At 35.3% G+C, this 26916-nt stretch overlaps 1 protein-coding gene across 1 annotated transcript in view; it reads left to right on the forward strand.

Annotated features, from left to right (window-relative positions):
• dre4 (SPT16 homolog, facilitates chromatin remodeling subunit dre4) overlaps positions 1–26916 on the forward strand; it is a 371785-nt gene that overhangs the window by 197998 nt on the left and 146871 nt on the right. The window contains exon 18 of the mRNA XM_090398585.1: positions 24395–24521. Coding sequence (XP_090254711.1) covers positions 24395–24521 — 127 coding nt within the window. The remainder of the gene's footprint in view (positions 1–24394; positions 24522–26916) is intronic.

The raw sequence follows: 26916 nt of genomic DNA on the forward strand, positions 1-26916 counted from the left end.
TTTGTGCCAGAAGGTCAGAGGTATTGTACAGCCAAGGGTGTGCCCTTTAAGGCATTGTTAGTGTTAGACAATGCCCCTGGTCACCCTGCCCACTTGGATTACTTTCACCCTAATGTTAAGGTGGTTTACCTTCCACCAAACACCACAGCCCTTTTGCAGCCTATGGACCAGGGTGTTATTGCTTCATTTAACGCCTACTACCTCCACAGGACATTTGCTATGGCTTTCAGGTCAACTGAAAAAGACAGGAACTTAACCCTCAAAGACTTTTGGAAATCGTATAGCATTTATAATGCCATACAAAACATTGAGCATGCTTGGGATGAAGTGAAGCAGACAAATTTGAATGGTGTGTGGAAAAAACTGTGTCCCCAGTTAGTGAATGATTTCCATGGCTACATTTCCATGGAGACAGTTGAAGCTGTCACAGAGAAGGTTGTTGCCCTGGGGAAGCAGATGAATTTGGAAGTGGAGGCCAAAGATGTCACAGAACTTCTGGCATCTCATGGGGAGGAGTTGTCAGTAGAAGACCTCATTCAGTTAGAGAAGCAGCTGATTGAGGAGGAGGAAACGGTCCCAACCCCCTGAACCCAGGAGATTCACCACCACGGGCTTGGCAGAAGGTTTTGCCCTCATTGAAGATGGGCTGGCCAAATTTGAGACTGAGGATCCCAACACTACTAGGTACACAAAGGTCTTCCGAGGGGGTTATGGATTGCCTGCAGTGTTATAGGGAGATATATGAGGAGAAGAGGATAGTATCATTTCAGACTAGCCTGGAACGTTTTTTCACGAAGGTAGAGAGGCCTGCAGCAGGTGCTGGTACCTCAACTGTCTCTTCAACCACAGGATAAAAAGTAAAGAATTGTTTTCATTTTCGTTTTTTTTTTAATCACCTATACAGAATGTACAGTTTCATTTGTCATTTTGGAGATTGTTCTCATTTTTATGTTTGTTTTTTTATTACAGTTTCATTTTTGTCATTTTTCTGTACTATACAGTAATTATGTTCTCCCTTTCATTTTCCTATGGCCTAGTTCTGTTTCTTGATATATACGTATGACTTTAGGGTGTTTTAGGTTAGGTAAGTAACTTAGGCTATGGTAATTCCGACTTGCATCGAAAATTGCCTTACGTTGGTCTGTAGGAATGGATCTCCGACATAACTCTAGGAATCCCCCCTGTATTAGAGCTGTGGTTAGATACTGTGTGGTCACCGAAACACAGTATCTAACTAAAAACTATTGTCCAATTTTTCAATTATGAAATAAGTGTTTGTTTTATTGCATTTGAAATTCTCGATGTCATTATGACAGATCACAAAGGCTAACTTAAAAAAAAAAGACTACCAAGAATTGAAACATGCCATATAATGAATGTGTGAGTTTGCCTGCCAAAAAGCCATAAAATTCAACCAAGGGTTGAAACGTTTGTGTGAGTTGAGCCAGTCAATAATGAGAAGTTCCATTGGAACAATAAATGACACCCTGTTGTGAATGTGTTAAAACTAATACTGAATGCTATGACAGTTTCAGATGTTATGGAATTTGATTGAAGAGAATTAGCATTTCAACTCAACACTTGTTGGTTGCTTTTGTCTTTGGGTTGCACGATCTTTTGTTAATACCACACCAATCATATGCACGTCTTTATAGCTGCTGTCTTGTGTAAAACAAAATTCAGCTTGTACATATTGTAACAATTAAAAAAAAACTTGAATAATTTATAAGCTTAAAAGGATATCACCTGTAAATCGTTGACATGCCAACAAAGTTCTCAGACGTGCCACCTCTGGGACGAGTGCCATAGGTTTGCCATCTAGGGTTTACTGTATAAAGTGTTTATTGTTGAAAATTGTCTTCGTTTTCTGCCATGAAAGTGCATTTAAAATCATAAGTGTGTTATTCTCACGCTGAGCAGTTATTTTCTGGTGAGATACATAGATATGTAATGCTTTTTTTTATGTAAAAGTTTATTTTTATTGTAGTGGTCACTAAAACTTCAATGAAAGGGGAAAACCAACGTTGAAGAGAAAATTCATTTCCTTCAAAGAAAAAATTAAAATCTTGGATCGGTTGAAAATTTAAGAAAAACCAGGAATTGTTGCAAGGACTCTGAATTTAAATGAATCAACAATTCGACCAATCATACAAAATGAATATAAAATCCGAGAAAGTGTTATTGCTGGGTCAATGGTAAGTGCAAAGCGCGTTGCTCGTGTTCGCGATATTCTAATAGAAAAAATGGAGAAATCTCTAATAATTTGGATAGAAGATTGCACTCAAAAGAAAATTCCTTTGGATGGACACCTTATTAAGCAAAAAGCTCTCAAAGTTTATAAACATTTAAAAGAACTCAATCAAGATTCTTCAGAAGAAATCTCTCAACATGGATTTTGTGCCAGTAAGGGTTGGTTCGAAAACTTTAAAATGCGGTTTTCTTTGTATAATCTTAAAAATCCAGGGAAAATCAGCATCAGCAGACGTTGAAGCTTCCCGGAAATACCCAGCAGAACTTTTAAAAATCATTAACGAAGGTGGTTACAGTGTAGACCAGGTGTTCAATGTGGGTGAATCTGGGCTATATTGGAAAAAAATGCCAAAACGCACCTATATTTCGAAAAATGAAAGATCAGCTCTTGGATTCAAAGTTTCCAAAGATAGAATTACTCTACTGTTTTGTAGTAATGTAGGTGATTACATGACAAAACCAATGTTTATTAACCGATCCGCAAATCCTTGTGCGATGAAAGGGCTCGACAAGTCCACCCTACCTTTATTGGCGGGCCAACAAAAAGGCATGGGTTACAGCTAGCATGTTTGAAAATTGATTTTTCAAGTGTTTTGTACCTGATGTAGAAATTTACACAAAGTAAAAGAATATGGACTTCAAAATTCTATTAATTTTAGATAATGCACCAGGCCACCTAACAAATTTAAGCCATCCAAATATTAAAATAAATTTTTTGTCGCCTAATACTACTTCACTTATTTAACCACTCGACCAAGGAATAATATCAACATTAAAGTCATATTATATTCAGCGAACATTTCAATTAATTTTGGAAAAAGTGAAATCTAATCCAAACACGACACTGCCTCAAGCGTGGAAAGAGTTTTCAATATTGAATTGTGTAAAAAATTATTTCTCTGTCCATTAAGGAATTACAACCCTCTACGCTGAATGCTTGCTGGAAAAAAATATGACCTGAATCCGTTCTGGAACAAAATTTCGTACCACCAGTGAATGCCATGCTGAGCTAAATCGTATAATAAACGTTGCACACATTTTTGGTGGAGAGGGCTTTTGCGATATGGTGGAAAATGAAATTAGTGAATTAATTGATGGAGAAACAGATTTAAACGAGGAGGAACTGCTACAATTAATAGATGGCAGGGAAAGTTCTGCCGAAGATTCTGATTGTGATGAATCCGTTAAAAAATTCAGTTTAAAGAAATTAGCAGAAGTATTGGGCTTGGCAAGAAAGTTAGGAAGTTATTTTACAGATAATGATCCGTCAATGGAGCGCTAGGGAAAATTTACGAGACAATTGGATATTTGTTTATCTCCTTATTATGAACTTAATAAAAAATTGCAGCCTAGTGGTAAGCAAGGTCTTATTACTGACTTCTTGATGACTAAACCTGCCGAAGTATGCAATGAGAATTATACAAATGATGTCCAAGAAATTTTAAGTGGTGACGACCTCTGGCCACTTAAAGAACATCTATGAAATGTTATTTCTGAAGACAGTGATGACGATTAAAATATGCACTTTATTTTATTGTGTCTAAAAACATTTATGCATTATGTGCAATGAAATTTATGTACAATTTGTAATTTTTATAATTTTATACTACGTATTTGTCTCATAGTTTATGTTTTCTTAACTTACATGAATTATCTGAATTAAATAAAAATATTGTTTTTGTTGGATATGTCATTGTTTATATAATTTAATAAAAAAAAATGATTTCGGAACCTAACCCTACTTTTTCTATGATGCCTAACATCCACATTATACGAGTGTTATCTGTAATATATATATATATATATATATATATATATATATATATATATATATATATATATATTACAGATAACCAGTGTCAGTGGTTTTGAAGTAGTTTGGTGTAAGGCGGAGGTGAACATAATGAAATATCTTATTGGGTATTGCTATAGACCTGGTGTTAATAATCATGTCAGTTGTTCCAATTATTTAAAAAATCCTGTCAGCTGCAGTATTTATGTTATATCTCTGTAACAAGATTATTTTTACACTGAGTGTTAAGTAAATATACAAGAGTTCAATCGATTGGTGCAATGACTTTTAACTCGATTATTTTTAGAATCTAGAAATTAATTTATTCAAGACCAAATAAAAAATTATATCTAATGAAACTAAATAAAACTAAATAAATATACACCCTCTGTCCAAAAAGAAACCAAACTTTTTGAAAATAGAAGAAACTAGTGGTGCCACCTGTTTTATCTTTTTGTTGTTGAAATCGGCAACCTTTATTAGTGTTGTGTCAACTGTTTATGACATTTGTTTCATTAGAAGCCGGGTTATAGTGCCAAGAGTGACAGTGTGTTTTGATGAACAGTCGGGAAATGAGTTTCAAACAGAGAGCTGCAATTGACTTTTGTGTTAAACTTGGTAAAAGTTTTACTGAAATGCATCAGATGCTTCAAAAAAGCATACAGTGATGAATGCTTATCTTGTACTCAACGAGTGGTTTAAGTGATTTCAAAGTGGTCGTGAGGCACTTGAGGACGACGAAAAGCTGGGCCGTCCAAAAACTGGACTGAGCGAAGTTAACATTCAAAAAGTGCATAATTTCATCAAAGAAAACCCCGTCCGTGAGATTGATTGAAAATGAATCGGGAATTCCAAAATCAACTGTGCGCAACATTTTGACCAAGAGTTTGGCCCTTCATAAATTGAATTCACGATTTGTTCCCCACAAGTTGACCGATGACCAAAAAATGTATCGAATTGAACAATGCAAGCCTCATTAAAACCACTCGATCGCTTCCTTGAAATGATCATTACTGGTGATGAAGCGTGGTGTTTTGAGTATGAGCCCAAATCAAAGTGCTGAGTGGAGACCACCAGATTGAAAACGTTCAAGCGGCAATAATCACGAAGAAAACCCCATCCGTGAGATTGATTGAAAATGAATCGGGAATTCCAAAATCAACTGTGCGCAACATTTTGACCAAGAGTTTGGCCCTTCATAAATTGAATTCACGATTTGTTCCCCACAAGTTGACCGATGACCAAAAAATGTATCGAATTGAACAATGGAAGCCTCATTAAAACCACTCGATCACTTTCTTGAAATGATCATTACTGGTGATGAAACGTGGTGTTTTGAGTATGAGCCCAAATCAAAGTGCTGAGTGGAGACCACCAGATTGAAAACGTTCAAGCGGCAATAATCACGATCCTCAACAGTATCCCAAAAACCGATATAAAAGACTCATTTAACTAATTAATTGACCATGCCAAACGCTGTATCGAAGCTTAGGTAGAGTATATTGATTGAATTATACTCTGATTTATTTGAATTATAATAATTCAAATAAATTATTTGAATAATTATAATTGACCTGTGTTTTATTTTCTATCAAAAGTTCGATTTCTTTTTGGACAGAGGATGTGCATTGTAAATACAACTAAATTTATAACTATATAACTATTTGGATCCAAGACCTAAAATAAAACTATACTTTGAAATCTCCCTGTCTTTATAGGATAAATCCATTCTCACACTGACTCATTCTATTAATCGGTTGGCTTCACATGTATTTAATCAGTCTACCAGACTGAGATTTTGTTTTTTTTTACAACAATTTCCTACAAACAATAAAATTTCATCAGAGTCGGTTCTTTATCAGGCCTTTTCTCAAAATATAAAACTTCTTATTAACTTCCCTGGGACTATGCAGTTTTTCCTTATTTGACATATGTTTGTTCCAATCATCCTCAGGCAGTTTTATTACAAGATGCACAAATTTGTTACCAGAGAAAAACACTTTTATTACTTTATAAACACTGTATCAAAGTAGAGCTTTTCATCAAAGCCACTTTACAATTTGAGATCTCATTAATTCCACCATTATTCCGATAAAATAATTAATATCACTAGCATCCTTGAGGCAGAAGATGAAACTTGTCATTTTATGTTTCTTCAAATGTTGAAAATGTCTACTTATATCTCCTTTTATTTACTATTCACTTGTTGACATTCTCACCCTTCCAGTCAAAAGGATTCAGCTTGTTATGATTCCATTTTATAATCTACCTATAATATATTCCGATTGTGAAGTTTCTTAAAAACTTCCTAAAACAAAATTCTCTGTTTGCGTTCTTAAACTTCTATTCTCTCTCTCTTCTTGTTTTCTTCCATTACCCAGGTACCGAATGCTCTCTCTGTCAGTTGTAAGTAACCCATCAATCTCCTCATTGTGCATGCGCACTTGTTCCATTAAGCGGCAATTCAGAAGCTAGTAATGGTTGACATGTTATCATCATTGGTGAAAAATTTATATCTTTACAATGATCATTGCAAAGATATAAATCATTGTAAAGATAACCTGTAATGAGTCTGGTATGATGTCTATAATGGCACGTCGCAAGTGCCTATAACCTCCCTCGATGAGTCTGGGACTCCCTGGAGTCCCAGACTCATCAAGGTAGGGCACCTACTCTACAGCTGACTGTCTCCACCACTCAATCCTCCAACTACAGTGAACTGCATCATCTACACCAGCGCCATCACTAGTATTTTCGCAGGCAATCACAAATATCCATGCCCACGGCGGGATTCGAACCCACAGCCTTTTGACTGGAGAGCGGATATGCTTATCTATATACGTATTAAATAACAACCGGTGAGAGAGGGCAACCCTTGGTGTACTCCTTTATTTATAGGTTTCCAAATTGATGTTAAATTATTGTAATTCACAGATATTTTATTATCTTGATATATGTTAAATAAGGCTCTAGAGAGTTGGCTTGGTACTTCATATTCTTCCAGGATTTCCCCATAGTTTTTCTCTGATAATTTTATCATATGCTTTAGTGTAGTCTATAAAAGCTATATGTGTTTCTATGTTCCTTTCTCTATGTTTTTCAATTAGTAATTTTAATGTAAATGGAGAGTCTATGCAAGACCTGCCTTTTCTGAATCTATTTTGGCCTTTTATTAATTTTGGGTGTACTATGCATTGAAGTTTATGTGCTAAGATTGTTGCATATACTTTATAACAGGTATTAAGTAAACTTATGCCACATTAATTGTTATAATCAGATTTTTGTCCTTTTTTTTGTAGGTGGGAATAACTATTGCTTTTGTCCAATCTTGTGGACATTTTCTTTCTTTCCAAATCATATTATAAAAGTTAAGCAGTCTAAGCGAGAATTTAAGTCCTGCATATTTAATAAGTTCCAAGTTTATATTATCTTCTCCTGGAGATTTTCCTGTTTTGCTTTGGGTTAATACTTCTGTTAATTCTTCTAGAGTGATGTTTTCCAACTTGTCCAAATTGTTTACAAAGGGTGATTCTCTGTTTTGAATATTTTCATCATACCATAAATCTTAGTAGTAATTTTGCCATGTTTCTATTTTAATGGTATTAATGTCTGCTTTTTCTCTAATTTTATTATTTAAATCTTTAAGGATTTTATGTGTTAGATCTTTTGAGAGTATAGTCTCTCTCTAATTTTGTTACAAAATTGTCCCATTTGTTTGTTTATTTTCCTGCATGCTGCTTTTGCTATTGCCCTTTTTCTGTTGTATTCGATTTTTGATTCTATTGTCTTCAGGTTGAGCCAGTTTTTATATGCTTTTTTCTTTTCTTCAATGATGCATTTCATTTTGTCAACCCAGTCCCTAAGGCCTCTTTTTCTTTTCTACTTCTTTATTCTTAAACTTTCTTTTGCAGCTTTTGTCATTGTGGTTTTTAGGTTTGATCATTCTTCTTCTATGTTCTGATTTTCTTTTATACTTAACATCCAGTTCTTTATTCTTTTTTAGTACAAGTCTTTAATACTATTGTCATTCAAAAGTCTAATACCTTCTAAGAAGGATTTGGAGGATTCAGAATTTCTATTTTCCTTGTGCTTTTTTGTTGTTTTTCCATCTTGGTTCCCAACTTATTTTTCCGATTAAAAGGTAATGATCTGATTCTATTTCAGATCCTCTGTATACTCTTGTATCTGTTATCATTTCTGACATTTTGATATTGCTGATTATGTAATCAATAATGCTTCCCAGGTATATCTGTGGATGTCTTTATGTTTCAAAAAGGTATTCATTATTTTAAAGTTATTGCTTATAGTAAAATCTCTTAATCCATTTCCATTCCTATTACAGTTAAGTTCTCCTATAGGTCCTATATTTAGTTTATGTGGTATATCGTTCCGCTTGGTTAGCCTAGTAACTATGCGCTTCACAACCATATGCCTGGGGAAGGAGTGTCCTAGGTTTGATTCCCATTGATGATGTGAGGAGCTCAAGGATCTTCCTCAACCATAGCTAAGCTAGCCAGTCTTGGGTGTGGACAGCAGGGTTTTCCCACCCCAAGTTTATCTGGAGTTTTTCATCGTGCAAGCAGGCAAACCGGCGTTGTGAATACACACGGATACTTGAATATCGCCCTTGGGGGGGATGCAGCAGAGGAGTGGCAAACCGGCTGCATTAATATGCCAGTACCCTCCCCCCCCCCCATTAGGAGGAGACTCAACCCGTCCTAGATGGATGAGAAGAATAGGGTAGATAGATATGTATGGTGATTTTAATTATGCAATGAAAAGACAGCATCTTGGGACAAAAAGAATTTCTTGTTTTTTTTTTTTTTTTTTTGAGGGACAGCTATTTTAGGTAATAAATAACAGGATATGTGGGGATCAAGGGTCTTGGATTTTTTATTATCTTACCAGATGATATTATTGTAAATGAGGTGTTATCTCCCTCCATTTGATAAAAGTGACCATGATGTGATTACTTGGGCGGTGGCCTGCCATACAACAACTTCTGTGAGAAAAGTATATATGTAGAACTATAAGGCTAGTGATTATGACAAACTGAGAAGATGGCATGAGGAATTGGATGGAAAAGAGATCAGTTCTGCTTGGGACCTGTTTAGGAACTGTCTGGCAATGTCTGAATACATTCCCAAGATCAGGAGATCAAATAAGGTGGATGTGAAATGGATGAATGAAGAGGAAGCATGCATCTTGGAAGACAAAAGCATTATGGAGGCAACACAAAATGAGTGGTAAGTCAGTTGCATAAGGAGCACAAAGAGCAAGCGCTTGGCAAGGGTTGCAAAAGTGCAGCATGAGCAGCTGTTAGTTAATGAGGCCAGAATAAATCATAGGGAGTTTTTTTATATGTGTTCAGTAGAAGAAAGAAAGAATGATTATGAAGGGGTGACACTAGTTGGAGAAAAACCAATGATAGCCACTGAGGAGGGTATAGTAGATATGAATGAGCAATTCATAAAGGTATTTCATCCTCAAAAAAAGTAATAGCATGTAGAACTTGAGAGTAGTTGGGAGGGAGAAGGAACCACTGATGGTGAGTAAGTAGGAGGTACATGAGAAATCGAGTAAACTTGATGTCAGTAAAGTTGTAGGACTGGTTGGTATATCACCACAGGTCTTGAGGAAATGTTCCGGGGAGCTAACAACAGTTTTAACTTACCTCTTGAACATACCTTAGATTTTCCCAAGTTCCAAAGGAATGGAAAGAGAACAAAATGTTCTGTTTCATAAAGGAGGAAGTGATAAGGTTAAGGCTTCAAATTACAGGCCAGTATGCCTGTCTGGAGTTGTAAAAGTATTATAGAGGTTAGTGAGGACCAGGATTGAGAATTGGGTTGACAGTAACAACATTCTCTTTGATGGACAGCATGGGCTCGATAAAAGATCATTTTTTTAGCAGTCTACTTATTATAACAAGGTGAAAGATGCATTGGACAAAGGGGATGCATATACAGTGCTGTATTTAGATTTTGTTAAACATTTTGATAATTGCCACATGACCGAGTAATAATTAAACTGGAACAGATGGGGAATGGATAGTAATATTAGTGCATTGGATTGGAGATGCAATATACCAGAAGAGAAAGGTTGCTAGTGGTGTGCTCCAAGGTCTGTTTTGGGCCCATTGCTGTTTGATTTATATACAAATGATATTGGGAACGGCTTGAATACAGTTTTTTTTTGCAGATAATGCAAAGTTGTAAAGAACTGTGAGTAGAACAGACGTTATAGCCTTGCAAGTGGACAGGAGTAGACTGTGAATGTGCGAATGAATGAGCCCACTAGTTCATTGTAGCAAAGTGTAGGGTTTAAAGTTCTGGAAGCAGAGATGGGATACAGAGTATAGGTTTGGTGGGATATCTTCAAGGAGGCAGAGGAGATGAGAGACCTTAAATTTTGAGGATAGCATAGTGCATTGTGGCCATGATGCAGAAAGCACTGACATATGTTAATAAGGATGTTATGATTCTGTGGTGTAAGGCATTGCATGTGGCTTACTGTGCACGTATTTAGCTACCTGGATTTCAAAAGGATGAAGAGTTATGGGAAGGGTTCAGAGGTGAATGACTAAGATGGTCTCTGGAATGTTGAGTATGAAAACAGATTGAGGGAATGCAACAGATAATAGATAAAAGGAAGAGGGCAGACATGGGCGGGACATAAGTTAGTAAGGGGTTATTACCAGATTAATTTGGATTAGGTTTTTCATAGAATGAGTGGAAACAGGGAGAGAACAAAAGTCTGTCCCTTGAAGCTGTATAAGGAGGGTGTGAGGAGGAGGTTTTTGCATGAAGAGTGGTGGGGTGATTGGAATGTATTGCCTGAAAATAGCTCTGTGGAGACAGATACATTGAAATCACAGTTTGATGAGCCATATGTTATATTTTGACACCATGGAGGTCTGATGATAATAACATAGTAAAAAGAAAAATGGAGAGTAATGTCATTGGCAAAACCATGGATAGGATTCAAAATTAGTGAGAAAGGCCATTTTGATGGCTGGCTTTTATCTTCTTTCTTTGGGATTGATTAAACGGTTTCAGTGTTGTTTTCAAGGATTGACTGCCATGCTGTAGGATTGATAGATACTAAATAACTATCAAAGATAATGTGAGATGGCCATTAATTTTGAAGCATAAGTTTTAGGCACAGCTGGAGGGGATGACATACAGACTAGAAGACTTGTTAGTATCCAGGCTATTCAGGATTCTTGTGATGTGTTTCTGACTAATGAAAGACTATAGGAGGCATGCAGTGAGAGTTCATAATAGAGTAGGACTTGCTTTGCCTTCATCAGTAGAGGAGGAATATGATGCCACATAATCACCCTTGTCTTTGGGTGTTGTTACAGTAATACTATCTAAGTGAGAGCTGGAAACATGAATGGATAGAAGTTGCGCCTTGGTGAGAGAACAAGAAGGCTTGACTGCTATTTTCAGAAAAGTTTTCTGTTCTGAAAACTTGGTCCTTTCAGAGTCATTTGAATTTACTGATAGTCTCTTTTGCAGTAGTTGTATGTTGCACTGTAGACCAAGTGAGATGCTAGAGTTTTATTTTCAAGCAACTTATGATATTATGCTGGATTTTTTTCCATGGAATGCTTGCATACTCTTTTTTTTGGAAAACAAGGTTTGGATAGTGGTGTTTGGTGGAATTGTGAATGAAAGCTACATTCCAATGAGAATTATTTAAATTATTTTGTTGGAATAGATCAAGTGATATTAGTCAAAATATAAGCAGTCAGCCCAAGGAAAAAAGCAGAAATTATAAAAACCATCCCATTTTGTACCATTGTAATGCTAGTGGACACAAAACTGAGAGTCGATGAGTGAAGAAAGAAAAGCAAGCAGCATGTTCATTCATTCCTTTCTTTTAGGCTTACGTGGTGATCAGAATACAATTTAGAAAATTATGGAGACAACTATCATGTTTGAGTAAAACTTTAGTATAATATAAACCAAAATCAACACTCGACGTTTCGATCTTTATATCAGGATCATCTTCTGGAGCATATACACTGTATACAGAGAAACAAGCTGTACTACAATCTACATGGTTTGCTAAAGTTACTGACCAACCGTTACAGCAATTATTGGCCTGACCTCTGGTGGGGGGGGGAACTTCGCCACATCAACGCTAGAGTCCTATTATTATTATTATTATTATTATTATCTATTGGATACAAAATTACATTGGGCTGGAGATCAACATGTTTATATATATATTATATTAAAAACATGATTATACATATAAATTTCAACCAGTTGGTATGGAATGGTTTCTAATACTAGCTGAAGGTTGCTTAAAGTCCTAAAGCAGCTTAATACTTAGTGCTGGGTACTGTACTAAGTATTAAGTAGGCTGAATATGTGCCATTTTGATTCTTGGAATTTTCATGCCACCATTATTGTTGATATTAGGGTGGTTAATCAGAATTTCGCAGGCTTCTTTAAATTTTCTTTTATACCAGGTTTTTGTATGGTGTAAAGAGCAGGTACTTTTCCAATCATTTTGGTGTAAGGTGTTGAGAGCGTGGTCTGAGAAGCCTGCTTCACCAAAATCATTATATTTAATGTGTCTTTTGTGTTCTTTTTTCCTTATAGGGATTGTACAACCAGTTTCACCAATATAAGATATGTTACAGGTGCAGTAGATGCAGTAAACTCCAGGATGTGCCAATGGGAGGAGAGGATCCTTAGAGGAGTTGAATATGTTCTTTAATTTTGTAGGTGGCATTGAGATTATAATGGTGTAATATTCTGTTAATTTTTTCTGATAACCCTTTAATGTATGGGATGGCTAAGGTTTTATTGTAATCTAAATTTTTTTTTATGAAGTTTCATGAAGGATTTTATTAATAGTATTTTTGTTGTAGCCATTATTTATAAATGTGTTGCTAATAATTTTTAATTCTTGTTTAAGAGTTTGCTGATTAGAGAAAGTTGTTGTAGCTCTGTTTTTAAGGGTGTTAATGACTCCATATTTTTGTGATGGGTGGTGGTATGATTTAGCATGTATGTGTTGGTTTGTGGTAGACCGTGAAGGATAGATTGCCTGAAGGGAGACGTGTGACCAGTGTATCCAGGAACAGGAGTGAGTTCTGATTTTCAATTTCATTGGTAAATTGTATGCGTTCATGTTGTTTGTTCAGGTGGCTAAGGAATGTGTCTAATGTTTGTCGCCCATGTGGCCAGATAACGAAAACATCATCAACCTATCTAAGCCACACTGTAGGTTTTAGAGTGAAGGAGTCGAGCACTTTGCTCAGAGGCCTCCATGTAAAAGTTAGCAATTGGGGGTAATCTTAATAGCAGTAATCTTATTCCTAACTGCATCAAGCTGAAAAATAAATTTACATCACCTCAAGCACTTAGTATCTATGTTCGCACAGAGAAAGCAATACTTAGAGAACAAATATAAACACCTTGCAAAAATCTAGCATTAACTCAAATTCAGGTTTCAAAATTGCAATCCGAACTATCGAGTTATATAAATCCAGATATCCTACGTGTGCTGGAAAGAATCACTGACAATTCAGCTAAATATATCCTAGAAAATAATAAAGGAAAACTTAAGGCCAAATTTCACATTTTGAAACAACACTGAAATGTGACTGCCAATCATACGAATCCAACCAATCAGGAGAGCTCCTCTCCAGTAAACAGCTCCAACAGTGAACAACAAACAAGTGAGACAAGGAGCGACCAACCACTGGCAAGCAAGAGTCATGTGATCAACTTATCTAGCCACATATTAAATAACTGCCAACTTGCACTACTGGATAAAGGCCTTAACTTCACAATAGCACCGAAAACTGGAATAAATTGGATTTTATATACCACATAGAAAGAGGCATCAGGTCCCTTTAATATAGCCGATAAAATTCGATTAGAAACTAGCAATGTGCTGAATAATAAAATAAGAAAACTTTGCACAACAATCTTACAAAAACGGAATTAGCAGCAGTCAAGTCACTGAAAGCTAATCAAGAGATAATCATAACAAAATCAGATAAAGGTCCTTGGATATATGTCGTCCTTGACAGGTCAACATATATCCATCACATGAATCAACTAGTCTTCGATAACAGCACCTATCAGCTTATAAACTATAACCCATCTAACAGAATAAAGAAAAAAAACTGAGAAACTACTTAGGTCCGTCAATTCTTAGCTGTCAGACATGGATAAAAAACTTATACCCCACTACGCCCGTTCTCCCAGAATATATGGTGTTCTTAAAGTACACAAACTAAACGTGCCGCTTCGACCGATAGTTGAAGGAATAGATAGCCCTAATTATCATCTAGCCAAGAAATTAGCATCAATACTCAAGGAGTTGGTAGGTCATTCCCCTCCTATATAAAGAACGCACAACACTTTATAAACAAAATTAAAAACATAACATTCAGAAAAGATGATCTATTAGTCAGTTTTGATCACAAATGTCCCAATCAATGACACAATTCTTCTCCTACAGAACAAATTTCCACCTGACATTACAGCCCTCTTTGTCCACATACTATGTTCCAGTTACTTCGTGTGGCAAAATAAATTTTACCTACAATAAGAAGGTACGGCCATGGGCTCACCACTATCCCCCTCCCCCCCCCCTCCCCAATTGCTAACTTTTATATGGAAACTTTTGAGCAAAGTGCTCTTGATTCCTTTACTGTAAAACCTACAGTGTGACTTAGATATGTTGACGATGTTTTCGTTATCTGACCACACGGTTGACAAACATTAAACCCATTCCTTAGCCACCTGAACAAACAACATGAATGCATACAATTTACTATCAAAATTGAAAATCGGAATTCTCTCCCATTATTGGATACACTGGTCACATGTCTTCCCTCAGGCAGTCTATCCTTCACGGTGTGCCGCAAACCTACACATACTGGCCAACACTAAAAAACACACATACTAACTACAGTGATAAGTTTTAATACGTAAATATTGCATCCCAAGTATCTTGGGACATCCTCAGTACACTAATTCAAACAATACTAGGAATAACATACAGTTAGGGTGCATGATTACAATGGAATCTCAATATGCATGCAGTAACATGTTATAGAAGTAAATTAAAACATAACTGAAAAAAAAAATAAAAAGTAACATATATAAAGAGATTATTTTACACAATTTTGAATGACAATTTCCCTTACTTTAGGAATAGTAAGACATTTCTACATTTTCAGGTCGCCACATTCACAATTCTTCCGCTCATCGTCCATCTCAGAAATTTGACATTATTAAATCACTAGTTACCAGAGCACACAAATTCTGCTCCTCTGAAGAATCTCTAAACTAAGAACTAGAAATAATCAAAAATACAGCCATACTAAATGGATATAATCTTAAAACAACTCAAAAAATCATCAGTCACTTCTCCACACATCAACCTAGACAAGAAGAAGCTCATAGGATTCCCATACATTATGTCGAAGGCCTCTCCGAACGTGTTTCAAAAATTATGAAGAAATACAATTTTGCCAGTACTTACAAATCCATCAACCATATCTATAACTTGTTACCTTTTCCTAAGGACAAACTTTCACCTCTGATGTTATCTGGCATGTATGAGATTCCATGGTCCTTCAAGTAGTCTTACTTTGGACAAACAGGTAGATCTGCTCAGAAACGCATCTCGGAACATCAAGACCACATTCATCTTTTCAAACCACAGAAATCTGGCCTAGCTCAACACAGAGTTGAAAATCCAAACCATAGGATCCATTGGGAAAAGACAAAACTTTTACATAGATCTTTATATAAACATGAACGTTTATGTAAAGAAAGTGCTGAAGCCCTACTACACAGACCAAATTTAAACCGAAATGACGTTCTTACTATTTCTAAAGTATGGGAAATTGTCATACAAAATTGTGTAAAATAATCTCTTTATATATGTTATATTTTTATTTTATTTTATTTTATTTTATTTTTCAGTTATGATTTGATTTACTTCTATAACACGTTACTGCACGCATATTGAGATTCCATTGATAATCATGCACCCTAACTGTATGTTATCACTGTACTGAGGATGTCCCGAGATAATTGGGATGAAATATTTACATATTAAAACTTATCACTGTGGTTAGTATGTGTGTTTTTTAGTGATGAATTCACCAGAGGTTTCATTGTATAAAAACATACTGGCCAATATATACATGCTAACTCATATCACCACCCATCACAAAAATTTGGAGTCATTAACACCCTTAAAAACACAGCTATAACAATCTGCCGTAATCAACAAGCTCTTAAACAAGAATTAAAAATTATTAGCAACACATTTATAAATAATGGCTATAACAAAAATACTATTAATAAAGTTCTTCATAAAACTTCATCAAATAAGAGTATAGATTACAGTAAAACCATAGCCATGCCATACATTAAAGGGTTATCAGAAAAAATCATGGAATCCTACACCATTATAATCTCAATACCACTTTTAAACCACCTATAAAATTAAAAAACATATTCAACTCCTCTAAAGATCGTCTCCTCTCATTGGCTCATTATGGAGTTTATTGCATCTACTGCACCTGTAACTTATCTTATATTGGTGAAACTGGACATACAATCCCTATATGTAAAAAAGAACACAAAAGACACATAAATATAACAATTTTGGTGAGCAGGCCTCTCAGATCATGCTCTCAACACCCTACACCAAATTGATTGGAAAAGTACCTGCTCTTCACATCATACAAAAACCTGGTATGAAAGAAAATTTAAAGAAGCCTGTGAAATTCTGATTAACCACCCTAATCTCAACAATAATGGTGGCATAAAAATTCCAAGAATTTGGATGGCACATATTCAGCCTGCTTATTATCTAGCATACTTAAGGACTTGAAGCAATTTTCAGCTTTTATTAGAAACTATCCCATATCAGTGGGTTGAAATTTATATGTATAAGCTTTTTTTTTTTTTCTAATATATATATATATATATATATATAAACATGTTGATCTCCAGCCCAATTTAATTTTGTAACCTAATCGATAATAATAGGACTCTAGCTTTTGATGTAGTAAAGGTTTATTATTTTTATTTTATTTTTTTATTTTTTTTTTCACCAGAGGTCAGGACAATAATTGTTGAAAAGGTTGGTCAGTAAGTTTAGCAAACTATGTAGATTGTAGTGCAGCTTGTCTCTGTGTATATATTGTGTAGGCTCCGGATGATGACCTTGATATGAAGGTCAAAACGTCGAGTGTGTATTTTGGTTTATATTAAACTAAAGTTTTACTCCAACACGGTAGTTGTCTCCATAATTTTCCAAAATGTCTTCTTGAAGACTGGTATTATTATGCCTGTGTGCCATTGCTTTGGTGCTCGCCAAGATATCCAAGCCGCCTAACACTCGCGTCAGCCAGAGAACACCCTCTCGATTTAAGGCTTTAACATTTTGGGCTGAATTTCATCACCAGCAGCCTTGCCCGATTTTATTGCTAAATGAACCCCTTCTGCTGTGAGACTAGTCATCGGCCTGATCTGCACCCCTTGGATGTCCGCAACTGCTGAGCCACCTGGGTTAAGAAGGCTCTCTCAAAGTATTCCCCTTCATCTGTGGAGAATATCCTTCTCGGTTGTTAAAAGTGCACCATCAGAGGCCTTAATTGCTCTTGCTGTGCATGATTTCCTCCCTCGAAGGTGGTGGATGGTTTGCCAGAATACTTTGTTTGCATTTGCATAGGATCAGTCTAATCTTTCTCCAAAGGACTCCCAAGCCTTCTGCTTTACTGCCTGAGCAGCAGCTTTCGCCCTCAGCGTACCAGAAACACATCTCAGGTGACCTGACTCTTAAGCCATGTTAGGTAGGCCTCCTCTTTTGCCCAGACAGATTTTTGGACCTCTTGGTTCCACCAAGGTGTCCTTTTCTCACTGCCACGCCGAGCCGCTTTCTGCCACAGCATTAGAGTGCAGAGGCAGTGACAGCTGTTCTGAACAGCTCCCACTCCTCAACATCTGCAGTATGCATGGGAATCTCTTTGAACTTGGAGGAAATGTCATCTGCAAAATTCTTCCTCACAGTCTCATTTTCCAGTGCCTCTCATTTCATGCGGTATAGCTGCTTAGGCCTACCAGCTTTGATGGTAGCATCTGGTTTCTGAAGCCGTAGAATGCAAACAACAAGATGGTGGTCAGTTGACAGTTCTGCCCCTCTCCTCACACGAACGTCCAGCACTGAGGTATGGTGAGACTATAAAGAAGTCGATCAGAGACCTTTGTCCAAGTGTATCCCTGTACCAGGTATACTTATGGACTTCTTGGTGCTGGAAGAAGGTATTTATTATGGACAAGCCTGTTAGTACAGCAGAAGTCCAATAATTTCAACCCATTCACGTTAAGGTCAGGGTCTCCGTTCCTCCCAACCACACCCCTCCACGTCTGTAGAAGCAAACTTGTACAAGGTTAAATTAATCCTGCCATGAAATTATATTCTTATTAATTCTTTATTATTATTATTAGTGACACCTCCAGGGAGTAGTTGTCCTTCCTCGATGAGGAAGGACAACTACTCTACATCTCTCCAACTACAACTGCAACTATGCCATCTACTATGCGCTACCACTACTAGTAGTGGTTATCCAAGTATGCTGAATTTGTAACAATGGAAACAAAGTTTGTGCAAGACCTCAATAAAGGTCGAAAGCAGTCTGGGTAGTGGCCCTTCCTTTAGGATCTATATAATGCCATGCATTATACATGTCTGAAAGGAAGTGTGCTTTGTATTATGGTATAATAAAGCAATTAATGTGAAGTCATCAGCTTCTGTATACAAGTAGCTTAGTCGTCAAGATACTTCACATGCATTAGTGAATGCAACTTTGTTTGCTTATAGTTGGATAAAGGATTGAACAAGAATATAATTTCTTGACATGTTTATTTTAATTTGTGACCAAGTGAAAACACTTTATGCAACTAACCTTGATAAGCATAATCTCATCCAAGAGTTGATATCAGTGGCATATTGTGAAGGAGACCTGATTAAGAAGAGATTATGCAATGCTGGAAGAGTGGACAGGATTAGCAGGTATTCTGCAGGCAGATGGATAAATTTTAAAAGATTTTTGCTGACAGCAAATATATTTCCATATCTTCCAGGTTGATCGGTAGAATTGAAAAAAGAGGTCAGTTTAAGTTGTGAATGTTAAAATCCCCAAGGAAGGTGATCTTACTAATTGTGTTTCTACTTCAGATAATCAAGCTTCAAAGGCAAATGATTCAATATTTGACAAATATGTAGATTCCACCCTTGTGATAGAAGGAATTGTGCAGAGTACAGATTTAAAATTTGAGATGGACAATGGTGGTTGAGGTTCTGTTAAATAAAGGTCAGGTTTAGATGTCTCAAAGTGGTGATGCAAGTCATATGTTTGCACCAACATTATAATGGGAAGAATCTTGATATGGTCTTTTTCAATTGAAAGTGAGTTAGCCAATCTCATGTGGAAGTAGCATTTCTTTACAAAAACTCTTTTTCATTCTGCACATAAGCAAATTGGCCAGAGAATACATGCATTCACAGACAAAAATACTAGTAGGTGGCATAATGTGTAAATTGCTGATAGTAACAGTGTCTGGAGATTAAGCATTATACATGGTAAGTTGTATGATGTCGATTGCCATCCAAGATTGATATCCTTGCACTTAAGTTGTTGTTGTTGTGTAATAATAATAATATTTATATTGGCATTAAAATCATGAATGGAAAAGTTTTTTTGGTAGTTATTTTGGGAGTTTTAGTGTTGAGTGAATGATTTACAAGCACGTCTTCCAGAGAGAGAGAGAGCAACCAGTCTTCAATCCATCCAGGCAGAGTGAATGGCAGCTGAATTATTCTCTTATTGGTGCCTAGGAAGCTTCAAGATACATTGCTTTTAGGTGATTCTTATACAATCCCGGGTAATGTCCATTATACCTGTCTAACATTTCTTGCCATCTCCTCATTTTATTGTTATTTTGTTGTACACCACATTTCATAAGTGTTTGGTTAATTTTGTTGATTAGTGTATGTTATTCTGAGAGTTTAGAAATGAAACTGTGAGGAAAATTAGTGGAATGAACAAATGGTATCAATGTGAGAATCATATTAATCGTAGTCACTTGACAAGAATGACAACTGAAAGATCAGCAAAGCAATGTTTAAGGAAGGCAAAAGTGGCATGACAACAACCTAGAGGAAGACCAAGATATAGGTGGGGGTTAATGCAGTCAGGAATGCTTTAGATGACTGAATTGTAACCATTTGAATCGGAGACCTAAGACATATGGAACCAATTTGTGGAAGGGAGTGATAAGTAACTAGGCATGAAAATGTTTTGTTAGGTTGTCATGTATCTAGTATACTCCATGCAGAAAATGATGGTGATGATTTGAATGCATGGTCTGTGCAATAATGTAAAATAAATAGTGGAATATTATTTACTTGTAAAATTTCTATTTCAGTATAAAGAGCACGTTGTCATTTTTCACTGTGTAAAAATAATTATCTATCATGTAGAATTTTGTTGTGAATTACACAGCATATTTATTAGTAGTTATGTTAATATGAAATAAGTTAGTTATATATACTATCAAATTAATGTTTCTCTGTAGTGAATTAGAAAATACAGCAATATAGTGCAATATACAGAAGCTGTTGCTTTTTATTTTTGTTCACACTATGCTATGTTTCAATTAGCACTAGTTCATTCACAGTGCGAATGGCATCAATTGTAAATTGTCAGTAAGATACATGTTCATTTGAAATTATTGCAGTATAAATGATAATATGAAATAGTTAATTACTGTATATTGTAGAAGGAAAAAAGTGTGATATTATGAAAGTTGTCATAAGCTATATGTGGGATAGCTTGAATATGTTATTAGGACTTTTTTTTTTTTTTCCTTTCCTGACCAGTGTATATTGTTATCACAGACTTCTATTGTACTTTAAGATAGTTAAGTAGTCTGTCTAATGTACCACTCACCTTCTCATACACTTGGAAACCATCACATTAAATGGATTTATTTTAGCTTGGATTGTCAAATTGACCCATGTGATCTTGATCACCTGTGTCCTGCCAGTAGTTAAACACATTACATTAATAGTATTGACTTGATTGATACAGAAGTATCATATATGATAAAAATAAATTACCTTGATTACCTTGATGGACCTGTGGTTTCAGTCAGGATTTCTCCATGACTGCAGGTCGTAAAGAGCCCAGCTATTCCTGTCTTGGGCTTTTCTTCTCCATTTTCTTCCAACTTTCCTAATCATTGGGTCTTCCCACCTTAAGGCTGGTCTTCCAGGTTTCCTTTTGGTATCTCTCGGATACCAGTTTGTAACTCTGACTGTCCATCTGTTGTCTCTCATTCTGGCAAGGTGTCCTGCCCATCTTCTTTTGCTGTTGTAGATTGTTTTTATTTATATCTGTGAGTTGAGTCCAGACTTTTTCCTGATTTCTGTGTGTCTTACGTGGTCTATTTTGTTTATATTGCATATTCTTCTTTCTCTTGCACGTTGAGTTGTTATTAAGCTTTGTTCTTCTTTTAAAGTTGTGTTTCATGTTTCACTGCCATAAGTTAATGCTGGTAAGATGTGACTATTGAAAAGATGGGCTCTTATTTCTTTATCTATGTTTTGGTTGGTAATTGTTGATTTTATTTTGTTGAAGGCTATCCAAGCAGCTCTTTTTCTCCTTGCTATTTCATTTGATATATCATTATTCATTTTTATGGACTGGCCAAGGTAGATGTATTCTTCAACTTTTTCGATGGTGTGAGATTCTAGAGTGATTGTATGATCTTTACAATATTTGTTTTTCATCCATCTTGTTTTGTCAGGATGTATTTGCAATCCAATTTTTTGGCAGTTTTGGCTTAGGTTATTCAGCATTGATTCTAGGAGTTTGGGTGAGTGAGATATTAATACCACATCATCGGCGAATAATAAAAAAAAAAAAAAAATCAGCTAACGCCTTTTTATTCCCGTATATACGGGAGTAGGCGAGGCCATTTAGCCCTATCTAACTTTTGGAGACTGAGTGGGCAGTTCAATCTCCACTGGTACCCAATCAGAGACAGATGGCCCAAGGCTATCACTAATTAAGTGGTACGCAGTGAAGAGAGACGGCTCAAATGTGCCGCCATCTCGTGGTCTCTAACCCTAACACAATATATTTAATGTCTGAAATAATGTGGGTTCTACGGTCGATTTTCTTGAGTTTACAGGACGAAAAACCCGAGTTTCCGGGAGGAAAAACCTGCTTGCCCGTGCCAGAGATCGACTAACTCGGGAACCGGTCGAAAAAAGGCTTAGAAAAATTTCCTCTAGTCGCCGACTAGACTCGAAACCAAGACTTCCTTCGTGTGGCCAAGCACGGTGGTGTGCAAACGCCACATCCACTGAGCTACACAGGCTCCGGCGAATAATAGGATATTTAATATTTCACCATCAATGTTTATTCCATCTTTCATGTCAGTTTTTCGAATGATGCTGTCCAGAGTAGATGTGAAGAGATTAGGTGATAAGACATCACCCTGATGTACTCCTCTACTTAAGTTAATTTTAATCGGGTGATTGAAAAGCTTGGAATACTGCGTTATGCTCAACAGTGTCAAATGCCTTTTTAAAATCTATAAAAAGAAGACAAAGTGGGATCTGGTATTCTCTGCATCTTTCTGTTAGCTGAGTAATAGTTTGAATGTGATCTATTGTTGAAAAGCCTTTTTTGAAACCAGCCTGTTCTTTGCAGCTATTTTCATTGATGGAGGTTTGTATTCGGTTTAGGATGATTCTGGCGAATATTTTGTGTGTGTGTGTGTGCTAAATAGACAGATAGGTCTGTAGTTACTGATGCCTTCTTTATTACCTTTTTTATGCAGAATTATGGTCTTTGATGTTTTCCATTCAGCAGGTACTTTCCTTAATTGTATATATCGGGTAAATCTTTCTGCTAGAGCTTTAAAGAGTATTTGTCCACCCATTTTTAATTCATCAGATTTTATACCGTAAATTCCTGGTGATCGGTCATTTTTCATATGGTGGATAGCCATTTTTATTTCTTCAGGTAGGACAGATGGTATTTCCAGATTTTCCAAATTTTTGTCTGGTACTTGAGCTGTGATTACTTGTTTAGATGAGTAAAGGTTCTCATAAAACGATTTTACTATTTTTTCCATTTCACCTTTATTTGTGTGTCTGTTTCCTTGATTGTCTATGAAGGCTGACGGTAGTGGTTGCTTTAGATTTATTTCTTTTTCTACTTTTTTTAGGCGCTACTGCGGAGGCTAGCTGCTTCTGCCAATTTTGTTGTTCTATATATGTTATAGTCGTCTTTGATATTCTGCCTCAGTTGTTTACAAATAATCTTATATTCTAGACGATCTTTCCCTGTATCTTTCAGTATTCTTCTTTTCTTCAATAGTTCTATTGTTCTTGCTGATAGGCATTTCCTGTTCTTAGGAGGAAGTTCATACGAGGTTCTTTCTTTGCAGTTCATTAATTTATTGTTAAAGTTTGTTAAATCTTCGTCGATGTCATTTTTTAATTTCCAGTCGGTTTCTTCCACCTTTATTCTAAATTCTTCTGGGTTTATCTGTTTTGAGCATTTTTCATGGTTGGACTGTGCTCTTATGCGTTCTTCATTTTTTTTATGTATTTTGAGAGTGGCTCTTATTGGACATCGGTCTGAATGAATGTTGCAGTAAGTTTTCCCAATGACTTCGACATTTTTTTATTATTCTTTTGCAATCTGTTAGGATGAAGTCAATTTCATTTCTTGTCTCTCCATTTGGAGATTGCCAAGTCCATCTTTTTCCAGTTCTCTTTTTAAAGAAACTATTCATAATGTACAGCCTTTCTGCTTCTACAAATTCTGCCAGGAGTTCACCTTGTTCGTTTCTTTTCCCCACGGTCCAATGTATTTTTCTTCAATAAATCCTGTACCAATCTTTGCGTTGAAATCTCCACACGCTATTGTGTATGTTGTTTTTTTCAGTAATGTTTCTCGTAGGTGTTCATAGAAATTTCCTATTTCTTCTTTGTCAGCTGTTGAGGTGGGTGCATAGGGTACTATTATTTTTATTGTTATGAATTCTCCAATTTTTAATATTAGTGTTCCTAGTTGTTCAGAATGGATTGTACAAGAAATAATATTTTTAGTTAGCTTTTCATTTATGATGAAGCCAACTCCTCCAGCCCTTGTAGTGTTATCTGAGGCTTCCAGGAAAATTTGTTTGCCATATGGTATGAAAATTTATTCACGATAACTTATAAATTTCTCTATATCTTTATAATTTTTTATTATTTATTGTTTTTTTATAGGGTATCGTAAAACAAGATACATTAGTATTGAGCTCAAATAAAGGAAATCCAAAATTGAAGGATTTGTACATAAGGCCAAATATTTATTCCAAAAGGATTTCGGGTATTCTGGAAGCTCATTTAAATGGTTTGTGCTTGTTTACTTATAGCATTTATTTTGAAAAATAGATCTTAGAGAATAAGTTTGGCAATATGAAATAAAACTATTGCCAACAGGTTTTTTGGTATTATATGTGTTCTCTTGGTTGAGAATCAGTCAATGTTTTTTTGTAAACATTAGCCAATTTTTATGACCAAGTAGAATTTTTTTATTATTATTATTATTTAATAAAATACTTGAAAGGTATTTTTTTAAAAATAAATTCTATGATACTTTATTCCTAAAGAGAAAATAGGTGGAACTATTTTAACCCTAACTTTTGGAAAGTGGTAGGCATTTATTCTCTACTCTTAGTCAACACTATGAGTTAGTTCACTTCAACTGCTGGTGAGTTCAGACTTGTAGAATTAGAGGTAATGAGAGTATGACAGACATTTCCAACATTTTCTATTTCCTAATTCCAAATGGTATTATTATCTATTATTATTAGATCTAAATATAATATCCAGATCTCAAAGAACAGACACCTTTTATGTGGATTCATGAAAATTCATCGAAAACAGTTAATAGAAAGACAGTTTACCGAATGTCAATTTATTGAAAAGCTTGCAAAATAAACAATACATCGCATGACATTTCGTTGAAAATGCAATTGGTTGAAAAAACAATTCACCAATAATTTTTCGATTAATTCTTTCATAATTTATCAAAAAAGTAATTTTGTTGCTAACTATTGTTTAAAAGTGTTTGGTAACAATAACTAATGTTACTCAAGACAACACATGTTAATTGGTCACTGGAACATCATAATTATTTTGTTGCCATTTAGAACCTTATTATGTAGTTTACATACTACTTCATTGTGTAGATAGTGACTTATCTCTATACAATAAATTCCAATAAAATACAATAAATAGTCAGATTGAAATTAAAACTGAAAAATTGTAATATATATCTTAACTATAAAATTAAAAAATTTCATCCAACCAGAGCAGAATTGCTAATATAATTTTGAAACTTCTTTACAAAAATGTTATATAATAAAAGTGATCCATTTGGAACTAAAATTAAATGGTGCAGACAATTTCTTGTACAGACAACTGCTACTATATCCACTAAGTCAGAGAGTTATTGTAATACATAATTTTGATATGTTGCTCCTTTGTAGCCCTGAATATAGTTGAACTGAAAACTGGAACGGGTCAACAAATTTCTGTAAAACTTTCAAATACTGAATCTGAGTAAAATTCATTCCATAATAATTGCTGTACAAAGTCACATAATACTATTAGTAATAATAATAATGGAGCCTCTGTAGTTCAGTTGGTATGAAGCCCTTTAATTAGTAAGACCTAGGTTCAAATCCCATCTACAATGCAAATAATTTTTATCCTCTTTTTGTCCTCTTCAGCTGAAGAGGAGGCCTAATATGGAGATGGTAGTTTATTCCCTTTGGGAAACAGGCAAATTAGTCCCGTGGAACACACACACACACACACACATCTACAGATAAGAAACAATTGTTTCTTGTCCGTAGAAACAATTGTCGAACAAGGAAAACAATAGAAACCATATTGTTCTATAATCATTCCCTAGTAAAGCAGATTGCTATCCCACCAACCATTAGGTTGAAGAGAAATGACATTAATTACTACTACTAATAATAATAATAACAGTTAGTAGTAATAGGTACCTTTAATTAGAAACAAAAGGATTCCATGCGATGAATTATCCATGTTATTATACTGTTAACAGTGAACAAACCATCTGAATTGATCATTATTAATGCACTGCACTGCAATTTGCAAAATGCTAATATTATGATGTGAAGGATAAAAAAATAAAATTGATAAACATGCCATGATGATAACCCCTCATGAATTTTACAAACACGATGTTTTGGGAATATTTGCAAGGTACTACAAAACAAAAAGTTGCTGTTTTTCACAATAAAGTATTTTCCACATTAATTTCCTATGGTTAACTTTTGTACTTTATGTGTGCATATTGTTGCTTTTATGCTTGTAAAGTATGCCCCTTAGGATTGCTGCAGTCATCACAGCGAAAAGAGGCCCTCATCTTGACTCTTTGTTCCTTACACTATGATGTCCATTGACTTTTTTCGCAGTATATAAGGGGAATAACAAGCCAAGCTTCAACAACATCACAAATTAATGCTATAAAAACTGCAGTTATTTTTGATAGACTTTGCTACACATTCCTGATAATTCATTTTTCGGAGAACTGATCATTCAATGAATTGTTGATTTTTGATAAATTGCCTTTCGATAAATTGTGTTTTTGATTAATTGCTGATCAGTAAATTGTTTTTTCGAGGAACTGCCTTTCAATGAATTGTTTTTTTTTTTTTTTTTTTTGGTAAATTGTCTTTCGACAAATTGTTTTCAGGTAATTTTCTGGA

This window comes from Typopeltis vanoorti, chromosome 9 (assembly GCF_054136105.1).
Source record: "Typopeltis vanoorti isolate ZY-2024b chromosome 9, IOZ_Tvanoo_1.0, whole genome shotgun sequence".
Classification (NCBI taxonomy): domain Eukaryota; kingdom Metazoa; phylum Arthropoda; class Arachnida; order Uropygi; family Thelyphonidae; genus Typopeltis; species Typopeltis vanoorti.